General features: G+C 41.9%; 1 protein-coding gene across 1 annotated transcript in view; it reads right to left on the reverse strand.

Moving 5' to 3' along the window:
- Positions 1 to 13,681, reverse strand: part of usp22 (ubiquitin specific peptidase 22) — a 32,508-nt gene extending 18,827 nt beyond the window's left edge. The window contains exons 1-2 of the mRNA XM_080454423.1: positions 13,231 to 13,681; positions 4,836 to 4,968 (exon numbers count right to left, since the gene is read on the reverse strand). Of these exons, the coding sequence (XP_080310549.1) occupies positions 4,836 to 4,968; positions 13,231 to 13,359 (262 nt within the window). The 5' untranslated portion in view covers positions 13,360 to 13,681. The remainder of the gene's footprint in view (positions 1 to 4,835; positions 4,969 to 13,230) is intronic.
- Positions 13,682 to 13,703: the final 22 nt, after the last annotated feature.

Here is a 13,703-nt window from a genome sequence, read left to right on the forward strand (position 1 = left end):
CACCAGAAGTTGCTGGTAACAGTAGACCGCGTTCAACAGCCAAAGAATCTGTTCCTCTCCCTGGCTGTTGTGTATCTACAGACTGTGTGTGTGTGTGTGTGTGTGTGTGTGTGTGTGTGTGTGTGTGTGTGTGTGTGTGTGTGTGTGTGTGTGTGTGTGTGTGTGTGTGTGTGTGTGTGTGTGTGTGTGTGTGTGTGTGTGCGCACGCGAGCGTGTGCGTGTGTGTGCATGCCCCGAGTGCGAATGTAAATGCCTACATGAACGTATTTGGGCGTGTGTGTGCTCATGAAGGTACAGCATGCCACTATAATATCTGGCTTACAGCTCATTAATTTTTTTACCGAGTGACACAGTCATATGGCAAAGTACAAATTAGGGCTTTGTGCTCAACCTGCACTCGCTCCCTGCACGCTACAGCATCGTTATGACAGAAATAAGCTCATAATCCACATCGTTGCTGTCGGGCAGAAACATTGTATCTCTGTGGTTACATGTTTTTTTATGTTTCTTCTTTTTCATAAATTAATGCCCTACGTCATCATACAAGAGTGAGTAGTGAAAATAGCCGATCTACACAATCTATCTATCACTGATCTATCAGCCATTATTTTAATCATTTATTTTTGTAATATATGATATAATAATAAAAAAAAGGAACAGTTTTGGACATAATGAGGTTTTTACCTGACAGCGGCGATATCTCGGACTATATTTGAACTCCTGCCACCGGCCTTCAGGGCCCTGCTTCTCAGAGCTGTGTGAGACCCCTCATTATGACATGACATCCACTTAAAAACACAGTGGCAGGATCTCAGTGCATTCAACATGGTCAACCACCACTAGACTCACTAGTAACTAAACTGGTTTAAATCCTACGCAAAAGGACAGGAACTACTTTGTGTCTATAGGTAATTACCAATCTAAGCAGACAGAAATGGCATGACATACTACAAGGCTCCATTCTGGGGCCTCCTCTGTTCAAACATCTACATGCTCCCACTGGCTCACATTATGGAAAACAGCAAAATATGTTACCATAATTATGCAGACAACACACATATTTACGTAACTATATCACAGGGGAATATGGTCCAATGCAGGCACTCATTGTACTAACCAAATCAACCATTGGATGTGCAGAAATCTTCTCAAATTAAACAGAGACCAAACCGAAGGTCTTGGAGGCAAAGGGAGAACGACTAAAAGTTAGCGCTCAGCTTTAATCGGTGATGTTAACAACCTAAAACTAAGCCAGACATCTTGTGTAGTCATGGAATCTGACCTGGATTTCAACAGCTTACAAAGTCAGCCTACTATCACCGTAACCCACTTAGACCTGAGGCCGATTCTAAAAACGCCTTCTAAATCCTGACCTAAGTTTTCTGAAAAACTTCAAATATTTATTTAAAAAAAGAAGAAAAAAACATGACGTTGCTATTACTGTACATAGCAACAAGAACCCCAAAAGGGGTTCCCGGCTTGAAAGGTATAGTTACGTAATGGGGTTCCAGGTCTCAATGGGTTAAGAATATATCAAGGATTAAAGAACTTATGCTTCAGCAGGATTTGGAAAAATGTGTACATGCATTTATCTTCAGTAGCCTTGACTACAGAAAAGGTTTCTTTACAGGTCGTCTCCCTAACAAAATCGACCAGACAGCTGCAGGTTGATTCAGACCGCTCGCTGCTTGAGTCCTTACTAATACCAAGCAAGTGGACCATATACAGTATCACTCCAGTTCTCAGATCATTACACTGGCTTCCGGTCTGTTAAATAACTGATTAAAAATAAAATACTACTATTGGTTTATAAAGCACTGAATGGTATGGGGCAAAATACATTTATGATCTTCTGCTACATTATGAACCATCCAGACATCAGGCTATCTGAAGCAGGTTTGGTTTCTGAACACAGACACAGAACAATCAATGTTTTGTGTAAAGCTAGTAGCACTTTGAATTGCCTTGTTGAAATGTGCTATGCAAATAAACTTCACCCCATGGGTGAAGGTATCCCTTACAAGTGAGTTTTAAAAGAGTCATAGAGAGGACACACACTCAGGAGGAGAGCTGACAAGTCAGTCTGAGACAGACAGAGGGAAATAAAAAGTGATAAAGAGTGAGATACGAGCCAGACACAGATAAGAGAACAAAGTAGAGACAGAGACAAAGAAAAAGAGAGAGAGACAAAGAAAAAGAGAGAGACAAAGAAAAAAAAAAAGAGAGAGAGAGAGAGAGAGAGAGAGAGAGAGAGAGAGAGAGAGAGAGAGAGAGAGAGAGAGAGAGAGAGAGAGAGAGAGACAAGGCAAGCAAGAAAGAGTATTTCATAAAATCACAGAGCACATTGTAGGAGAAAACAAAATGAAGAGGTAAGATGAGAATCCTGGAGAGGAGGACTGTCATGTCACCATGGGAACGAGAGGGGGAAGGGAGGAGGGATAGAGAGATAGAGAGAGAGAGATGATAGATAGATGGATAGATATAGAGTGAGCAAAGTATTGTAATGGATAGACCAGTTCATATAGATGAAAACAAACAGCAAGAGGCAGCGAGAGATACCGACAGCACAAGAGAGAGGCAAGGAAAGAGAAAAAGTGAGAGACAGAGAGAGACAGAGACAGAGACAGAGACAGAGAGAGAGAGAGAGAGAGAGGGGATGTGAAGAAGACAATGAAAAAAATGTTTTAGAAGTCTGGTCTCAGCAGGTTGACTGCTGAGACCAGACTTCTAAAACATTTTTTTTAATGGGATGATTAAAAACAAAACAAAAGCACAGAAAACACAGAAGGAAGGATAGACGAAGGAGGAGGGCGGAGTCTAATGTAGGCTAATTCCACTGGGGTCATTAAGACGACTTAATTATGCCTGCACTTGTCTGTTGAGATTGTTCCTTTTTCTTCTATTTTTCTCACACACACGTACGTACACACGTGCACCCTTAAAGCTCTCTCTCACTGTCACAGCAGTGCACAGTTGTGGCATTTAATTTAGCAGCTAATCTCATTAAACTCACAACTGCACACCGGGGGGGAAGAAAAGAATGCACAGCACACACCATGCACATACAGCGCGCACGCACGCACACACACACACACACACACACACACACACACACACACACACACACACACACACACACACACACACACACACACACACACACACACACACACACACACACACACACACACACACACACACACACACACACACACACACACACACACACACACACACACACACACACACACACACACACACACACACACACACACACTCTCTCTCTCTCCCTGGAGTGCCAAACAGTGATTGAAACAGTTTGACACTTAACTTAGGGCTTGGGTTCTGGAGCGAAGCTATATTCTTCCACCACACATTTCCCCGGAAGTGCCGTTCTGCTGAATTCCACTGTTTAAAATCCAATTCTGTTGCATTCTGAGCCCAGTTCCCATCAAAAATGGGACTGAATATTCTCTGCGAGTAGATCAACACTTGAAAAGTAAGAACATTGGGCAACTGCAGTTCTAAATAAAATGGATAATATCTCCCTTTTGATCATGGTGGGCCATAGCTGAGTGGTTAGTGAGCCCGCCTAGGGAACCAGAGGCCCTGGTTGCCCCAGGTTCGATTCCAGGCTATCCCAGCATATGTGCCGATGATATGAAATTTGTCCCTGAGCAAGACTCTTAACCCCAATTGCTCACAGGTTCTCATTGGAAACAAGACCGCAAAGACTTTCATGAATGACCTGTTAAAAGGAATTATCCTTTATCCTTTATGTATACTCTGGGGCAATCGCATCTCACTTCTAAGTGTGGAGTGCTGATGACATTTGGTGATTTTCTGACGCAGTGCAGCTATATAAAGATGTGCATCTACTATCAAGTGCATATCTACACTGGCAAACAATTAAAAACAATTATGTGCACAGCGCCAGAATGCGTCATAGTCATAATGATAAATTGTGGTAAGTTGTGGTTTGCATAAAAGTTAAGTGATATACGCTCGTACATTGGACTCAACACGACATTCACACACCAACAGCAAAGGCAACCATCCAAGGCACCAACTAGGGTCTGACATTTATGGATGGCCGAATGCCCGGGGCAATAAAAAAAAAAACCTGCTGCGGGCAAATGAAACCTGTCTAGACCTGCCCGCTCAGGCAAGTAGGCCTACCAAGTTTGGTTTGGTATTCTCGATTTCTCCCATCAGCTGCAGGCTGACCAAACCTTTAGGCTGGTGTACTGTGCACGCAAGCACCTCTTCACTAGGTTACCGTACATTACTACTCGTACTTGCTGTTGTGTTCTCATTTTCCTCTAAAGCTTTCTATAAAGTGTTCAAATATAAAAGAGCAAAGTGTGCAGGCATGCTGGATGCACATGCAACTCCTACTGTGATCCAATCTCCCTCAGTACCTCACACGTACACACGCACGCAAGCACACACGCACACAGTCTGAGTGTTTATTTACTCTGTGCTACAAGTGTGTCAGGCTGGCTCTTCATTAAAACTCTCTCCTGTATAATTAGCTTTTCAGCTGCCTTTGTTTTGGGAGAGAAGGAAGTACTGAGGGCATTGTGTGTGTGTGTGTGTGTGTGTGTGTGTGTGTGTGTGTGTGTGTGCACGCTTGCATGCGGTATAAACTCAATTAACCTACAGAGGGTATTCATTACATCCCTTTTGATGTTTGGTGTTAAAGCACACACATAATGGAGTTGCCGCGGCAAAACACACCTGCTCTCTGACTCTCTACACCTGTAGATGGTGTGTGTGTGTGTGTGTGTGTGTGTGTGTGTGTGTGTGTGTGTGTGTGTGTGTGTGTGTGTTACCCAGGTTGTGGCGTTTGCTCTTGGCATGCTCGTGGATGTGTTTCTTGTTGAAGCAGCCAAAGAAGACGCAGTAGAGACACGAGTGCAGACGACTAAGGTGAGCCCCGCACATGTGACAGATACATGACTTAGCCTGTAGAGAGAGAGACACACACACACAGACAAGAATTTCATTAATTGATAGTTACTAACCTTATCAAATGATCATTGGTTATCAATGATTTGGCTGAAAACCGGAATTTCCCTCGGGTTCAATAAAGGGCTATCTATAACATAAACAGCTAAATATAGCTTATAAATGGTAAATGGTAAATGGTGCATTTATATAGCGCTTCTATCCGAAGCGCTTTACATTGATTGTGCCATTAACCCATTCACACACACATTCATACACCGATGGCAGAGGAAACCATGCAAGGCACCAACCTGCTCATCGGGAGCAATTAGGGGTTCAGCGTCTTGCTCAAGGACACTTCGACACTAACTCTAGGGGAGCGCCCCAGCCCGGGATCGAACTGGGAACCTTGCGGTTTTCCAGTTCACTCTACCCGGCCACTCTACCCCTGAGCCACTGCCGCCCAGCTTATGATATACAGTACAGAATACAAAATGTAATATTAGTTAATCAAACATTTACAGTATTGCACCATTTCAGAAACAGGCATGTTTTGTAAAAACAGTTGAAAAATTGAATATGAAATAGAATAGAATATGAAACTGCATAATATTTAGGCAACTTCAACATGGAAGAAAGCATTAGATTAACATAGTCTCTCTTGAAATGGGAAAGACAACAGTAAAACTAGTAGGCCTAGCCAAGAACAATCAACTTAAAACATAGGCTAATACGTGGTGGGAGTCCTTAAATCATGTTGCAATTTCACACAAAAACTCCTGTTGATAGGTTTATTGTTGTCAATAAAGGCATAAAGGTCCAAAATTAAATCTTAAAAAAAGGACCCCCAGATTGATCTTTGCATTGGGCTAACTTCTAGCCGGTGAAATATTCCTTATAAACTGTTCCTCATTTTGCTGGGGACCCCCTGGAACACCCCCTAAACGCCTCGCACTTTGAGAACCACTGGTCTAAATGGTAAATGGTGCATTTAAGCGCTTTACATAGTTTGTGCATTAAATTCACCCATTCACACACACATTCATACAACGATGGCGGAGGAAACCATGCAAGGCACCAACCTGCTCATCGGGAGCAATTAGGGGTTCAGCGTCTTGCTCAAGGACACTTCGACACTAACTCTGCACCCCAGCCCGGGATCGAACTAGAAACCTTGCGGTTTCCAGTTCACTCTACCCAGCCACTCTACCCCTGAGCCACTGCCGCCCCTTTTGAATGTTAGAGGAGTGCAATTGTGTCTGAAAGGTTCCCGGTTAATAATCAATTAATTGAGTAGCACAACTTGGAGTCCAGTTTGGTTGCAACAATTAACTTTACCTGGCATCCCTATATTCATAAATAGCAGATGTACAAGCTCACAACGTGTCACGATGTGGTGTGCTGCTATGTTTGTGCTCCACTGTTGTACAGCAAAGTAAACAGCCTTAAGTTGTTAATCATACGAATGTATAATTACAAACAAATCAATTAGAATGTTTTCAAGTCGATTATAAAAAATAAAAAGGGGTTCTTCGATCATTCAATTAAAAAATAACCAATAGAATAATCACTAAGATATTAATCAATAGTTGCAGCTGTAGAGACAACTGACTGTACCAGTAAAGCAGTCACACGCAGACAAGCAGAAGAAAAGAGAGAAGTACTGTGGGCCATGTGCGAGTGGAGGGCAGATAGTGAGAGGTCAATAGAATGCAGATGATAGAGGCATGACCATGAGCTAGCAAAGATGACAAAGATATCAAAACTGGCGAGGAGAAAAAGAAGATCATGAGAAAAGAAGTGAAGTGCTTATTATTTATTTAGTGCGGTCAAACAAGTCTGATGCTATCTATGAAAAGGTTTAAACTGTACCACAATTTTATACAATATGTAGTGGGGGCCCATGCTTCATCTCTCTCTCAGATAAAGGGTCCAATGGCCTGAAAAACACTGAGGACCACTGGCCTAGAACATAAAGACACATGAAACAGAGATGACTCATTTTTATTCCAGTCACACATCCCTTTCCATGCACCCATACCATCCATGAATTATGAAAAGCCTTCACTATGCAGCCCAATCTTCTGCACACGCTCCCTTATGATCTGTTTAGGTGTGTGTGTGTCATCCGCTTAAAAAAAACCATGCATTTGTTAAGTTATGGTTTCTTATATAGGACTATGCACATGTGTCATGTGACACTGGCCAATCACAGTCCTGAATAGATTGTGATTGGCCAATCACGGTGCAGGGTTAGGCGGGGTAAATTTTTGGCCAATCACAGCGCAGGATAATTGTACAAATTTCCAAACCTCACTTATAGGGGCGGTTTCACCGCCCAAAATCTTTGCTTTCATCGATCCTGAGGGAGTACTGGGCATCTCCAATGTATGCCTCTGGAGTTCTTTGAAGAAGCCATGTTTGATGAAAATTATATGGTTTATTAATGCGGTGCATTTGGTCTGATGTGTTTTGAGTTCTTGATCAGAATTAGATCCTATCAATTTGCCGAGGTGGTCAAAAGAACTAATGGATGTGTGACAGGCTATATTATGTAGGCTCATCTTGAGACATTAAGTCCAATGTCTGGTAGCCTCATTGATGAGATCTGCATGATGCGCTGATTTTTCACACAATATCTGCACAATGCCTTTGAATCTACCCCCACTTGATGTTGAATGATGAATCCATTCCTTTAATCCTTATTTCTGCCCCTCTGTTATACCCGGTAGAGATAATTACATTTTGGGGCTCAAGTTCAAAGGCCAAGGTCACAATGCAGATATATAAAATAAAAGAAATCTTAAATGGGGCATTTATATAGTGTCTTTATTCAAAGTGCTTTACATTCACACAATCACACGTTCACACACCAATGGTAGAGGAAACCATGTAAGGCACCAACCTACTCATCAGGTGAAGTTAGGGGTTAAATAAATGTCTTGCTCAAGGACACTTCGACATTAAATGGTCGTTCACATCAAGCACCATAACTACAACAATAAGTACAAAGATTTAGTTTTAAAAAAAATTGTGGACGGCAGAGTCCACACCACTTCTATAACAAAGAAGACAATGGAGAACGAATGTAACGAAATGAACAATATAGTTCCTTATAGTGCTTGGTCTGAACGGCCCTTAAGACAGGAGGAGCCGGGGATTGAATGGGAACCTTCTGCTTCCCAAGCGGCCGTTCTACCTCCCTAGTCACTGCCACCTCTCTTGCAACACAAGAGATGTTGGTACATCTGAGCTTTCCATGGCCCACCTCTGACAGACACACACAGAGCAACGAGACAGAAATATTACCGTCCTCTAATGAGCATTATTGAGGACCAATATACAGTATGGAGATATTGCAGAGTAAATGTGAAGTATTCCGTTTAACACAGCCAACATTTCACTGGTGGTAAACAAGTAAAGTACACACATACAGTAGTACATTGCAGCCATTCAAGTTATTGTAGACACAGTGACACACCCTCAGTGTATGCAAATACATAGTAGCTCGTTACAAAGCTGGTTACAATGTGAGTGTTGCATTAAGAATTCATCCCAGGCTAGCAGGGTCCCACCGTTGCAAGGCTTAGTAGCCTGCAATCCATTTTTTAAAACACATGTGATATAAGGGAAATATGTCTGCATAATCCCTATGGCCTCTAGATCTCAAAGCTAATACAAAAGGTTAGTATGTTTATATTGTTAAATATGTCCTGTGCGTACCAATACATAGGACAATCTATGGTGTGCTACCAAGTAGCTTGAAACGTCACAGATTTTTCTGGTGCAATAAAAGCACTTTATCATTGGAGCCCTACAGTGTGCGAGCGTTTTATTATTATTTTCATAACAATTTTTAAATTTTCCCTAAATAAAACATCCCCTCCTCCACACAATGTTTAGCTAAACTAGGTCTACCTAACCGCCATACATGTTTTTTTGTTATCCCGTGTTCTGAGTTTGTCTCTGTATTCTACTTTATTGCTGTGGTTTGTGTACCGCATTTAGCTCATTTTGGTATACATTTTATGCAGGCTGATGACACCGAAGCAAAATGTCACAAAACAGTGGACCAAAATGTCACAAAACAGTGGACCAGTTTTGGAGCAACTCTGGTACAATTTAAATAAAATCAAGCACAGCAGCATTTTTTTTTAACAGTCCTGGCAAAGTATCAGCAGAGAATGCTGCTAATGACCCAAACAACATTACATTAAGCCTGCTTGTTCTACAGACGACGACCGTCTGTGTTCTCTCATCTATCCATGCATCCATCCCTGCATCCATAGCGGACTCCCATCCCTCGAGTCGACTCAGTTGCACTCCATTTATCTCGACTCCCTGAAGAAGCCATGGTTCCAGGAAAAAGAATCAACAGAGATGGAGAGGGACTGTAGGCAGAATCAAATTGAATCATTTGGATCTCGTGATCCACATGAGAATGGCATGGCTCCAATGTGGATCTCTAGCTTGGCTTCAATGTGGATCTCGGACTTTATGTGGCCAGCCTATGACATCAGTCATCACCAGGCATGCAAACAGCCCCGAGGTGAAAAAGGTAACAACATGTTGTTTTCTTTCGGGTCAGGTGTCACACAATTGCCCTATTTGGGTTCAAAAAGGTGACTGTAGCTGAAAAGTGACACTTTTGCATATCTGCATCACTCTATAACGTCAGCCGTCTATTATGACACATCTATGAGGTATGATGACTCCAAATTTGGGCACGGTCTAAGGAAGTGCAGAGTCTGCACTACAAGGTAATACGACCAATTTGTTTGATCATCTGAAATACAAAACAAATGCTAATACATGACCAAACAATAAAAGGCCAGAGAAACCAAAGAATAAAAGTTCAAGAAAATCCACTGTTAAGACACACAAGTGTCTTAAAGTCGATGAGTAATTGGGTGAAATAAATATTATTATTATTATTACTATTTTAGTCATAATTGAGCAGCCCTACATGAACCACACCTGTGCATGCAGCCATGCACTTGCACATACTGTACACAGTCAAGCACCTATCTGCCTTCACCCATATGCAAGGTATGGAGGCGCGCGCATAGTTGCATACACATAGGCCTATACCTGCTTGAATAACCATGCAGACTGCACACACACACACAACATTGCCTTGCACAAATGGTGCAGTGACACACAAATACACATTGCGGCTGGACCACACGGCACACGCACACACTCCTGTCAACAATATCCAGAGTGCCCAATGCCATTTTGCAGATGGTGCATGTTCCATGTTGTGGTGCGGCAATACAGACTGAAGTCCGACTGCCTCTTATTTTAAACAGCTGGTGGTGCCAGGTGGACGCTGAGCTCAGCTCTGGAAATTCATCTACCAACCTTCTGTTTCCAGCCAGCATCGCAGGGTTTATGATCCGTGGGGCCGCTCTCACAGACAACTTTAATGTGGTTTTACTGACACCCGCGTCAGCGTTGGCACAGGGTGAAAGAAGGACTGCTGTTGTGCTTATTGTTGGTCTGTTGGCTTTTGGCTGTTTTTTTTTATTTAGACAGACAGCAGTGTGTATAGAGGGAAAGACAATGCATCTCCTGAACATACATAAGCTCGCACATATACATACATCACTGTAAATACTCATTTATTATCATTATTATTACTGGAATACAGTCATCCATGGGGCAGAGACTCAGGGAGTATTCTAAAAATGTATGACCCTTTGTTTAATTTCTTAATACATATTTGAAGCTTCCCTGAGCTTCCAAGTAAGGAAATATCATTACAAAATGTTTGCCGTATTTTTACAATGCTGGTCAATGGTCTGCATGTCTATAACACCTTTATCCAAAGTGTTTTACAACGTGTTTTACATTTTCCCTTTCACACACGTTCAAACACTGATGGGAAAGGACACCACACAAGTAGGGCGCCAACGTTTCGATTAATTGAATGATCGAGAAGCATGGTTTACAAAATATATATAGATGTTTTATATTTCAATGAATCGAATAACCACTTACACAACAATGTCATGCACAAACAGCAGAGCTTGTAGATCTGATATTTTCTGTATTCTTTTTTATACTGACATGGTCAAAATAGACAGGTTGAAAGGAATACCAAAACTTAACCTCAGTAAAACTATGCCAAACTCTAAACTTATTTCTAACCTTATCCTCAGTAAAAGAAATACAAGAACCGCTGGTCCGTGTAAAAAATGGGGGCGAGCGTGTTTTGGCGAGCCTTCCGGTAACCGGTTGAAAGGGGTTAACTTGCAGCTGTATTCGATTTCACGGTCCATTATGCTACTGTATTTTTAAAAGGGGAAGAATTTATATATATAATTTCCCCCCAAATGGATTATTTTATGACATTAGCAATATTTTTGTTATAATAACTTGATTATTTAACTGTTGCACCCCTAGTAGACATCAAGCTGCTCATCAGGAGCAATTAGGGGTTCAGTGACTTGTCTTACTCAAGGACAAGTGACACAGGAGGAGACGATTGGCAGAAAATGTTTCAAAAAATATTTAAGTATACCTCTTCCTACACTGGTGTGTGTGTGTGTGTGTGTGTGTGTGTGTGTGTGTGTGTGTGTGTGTGTGTGTGTGTGTGTGTGTGTGTGTGTGTGTGTGTGTGTGTGTGTGTGTGTGTTACACTGACAAGCCAATTAGCTTAAAAGTATTGGGTCTTCACCTCTTGAAATCACGATGCTGTTAAAACTGACAGATAGGTTAGAGATTATTCTGGTGATGTACTTAACCTTGACAAATTGAAGGAATTTGATTTATTGGACAGCTAGTGTCGAGGATAACTCAAGTCAAACTTAAATTCATTTTTCTACTCATCTTCTGTATGGTAGAATATGTTGCAATAACAAGCACATCTGCAGTGGTTGGAGGTGGTCTCACTATAGCCTTGAACCCAGACTGCCTTCATCTTTTGGATTGTTATCCTTTTGACGTTTTCCTGTGTACATTGCTTTGTTTTGTGCAAACTGTCAATAAATCAATCAATCAAAGTCAGTCTGGACTCCAGGTTAGTCGACCTACTCTGACTCTCCATTGAGACACCTGTAGACTGGTTGACAGGTAGTATTGCCCTGAGCTCATAAGCGGCAATGCATTATCTCCCCTGATCAAGCGGGTTTGCAGAGGCAGCAATGTGGTCTCTGGTGCGTAGACAGACACGGGTTCAAATCCCGGGTAGGACATAAAAGTTACACATTGTGAGCTTGTAGATCGGATATTTTCAAATGGCCGAAATATATATAGAGCTGAAGTGGTTAAGGTGGCTGTTTTGTAATAACAATCGAAATCTACAAAGTAACTAGTAGCCTAACTTAGTTTTCAAATAATTGTAGTGGAGTAAAAGTATAATATTTGCCACCAAGATGTAGTGGAGTAGAAAAAAGTACTGAAATTTGCAAATACTCCAGTAAAGTAAAATATACTCAATTTTACTTAAGTCCAGTACTTGAGTAAATGTACTTGGTTACTTTACACCACTGCGTTTGTGACATCCGTAACGTTGGATGTCGGATGTTATTATGGGAGGCGTCGGTCATTGTCAACAAACACACTGCACACACGCACGCGGCGCGCGTACAGTCTTGCAGCATCTATTTGCAGAGAGCTTCATTCGCTTCCCCGGCAGTGTTGCTAGAGCTTGTAGATCTGCTATTTTCAAAAAAATATATATAGAAAAACATTTACAAATTTGCAATATTTTTAAAATATTTTTTAACCCATTGAGACCTGGAACTGTCTCATTTTTAGATTTGCGCTAAAAAGCATTATTTTACACTTTGGGCTATTCAAAAATAGCAGATATACAAGCTCATAGCGCGGCACCGAGTGCCGCGCTACGAGCTTGTAGATCTGCTATTTTTGAAAAATCGTGAAAATGTGTGCAAATCTTTGAATAGATATATTTTTAAAGCGATTTTTTTTTACTCAAATCTTTGCTTCTAGGGGTCCCTGGAACAACATATTTTGATGGGGGTCCGTGGCCAAATACATATAATTTTGGGGGTCCTTGACATGAAAAAGTTTGAGCACCACTGATATAGAAACATACGGGGTCCCTAGAACGTAATCTTTTCAGATGGGGGTCCGTGGACAAATACGTATTAACTTGAGGGTCCTTGCCATGAAAATGTTTGCTAACTACTGGTTTAACAACATTTAGGAAACAAGCCCAAATAAGCAACTACGGACATAGCAACGCCGTTCCCCGGGCCGTGCGTGCGTGTGTGTTATTATCATCACTTCTTGTTTTCGTCTCATACCTACCTTGCGTTTTCTGGTCTCGGCTGAGCCGCTCCACACGAAACACTGATAGATGAGCCGGAGGTTCTGCTTCCAGTTGCTGTTGTTGTCCGCTTTGAAGGCGTTCACGTGCGGGCAACCTGCGGGACCCATGATGATGATGATGATGATGGCAGCAGACACACAGCATCGGGATCACATTCACAACCGTTCCTTCAGGCTCTGCTCCAGACCCCTTAAGAGACTCAATAGAATCTACTGATTGTTCCTATGATGTGGTTTAGTTCCAGTTCGACATGTCCTAGTTATTACAGTAGCAGAGTGGCACGCAGCAGCAGCAGCAAACATCAAGGCGATTCTGTCTGTCTGTGCGTGATCCCGCCCCACAGATGCACTCATTTCATTTGCATTTAATATCCACACTTGTGCTGCTGCATCCTCTCAAATACACGGGTTAGCAATTAGCTCAGATGTTTAGCATTGGAATTTCAACGGTA

This window comes from Gymnoscopelus braueri (assembly GCF_963280865.1).
Source record: "Gymnoscopelus braueri genome assembly, chromosome: 17".
Taxonomy (NCBI): domain Eukaryota; kingdom Metazoa; phylum Chordata; class Actinopteri; order Myctophiformes; family Myctophidae; genus Gymnoscopelus; species Gymnoscopelus braueri.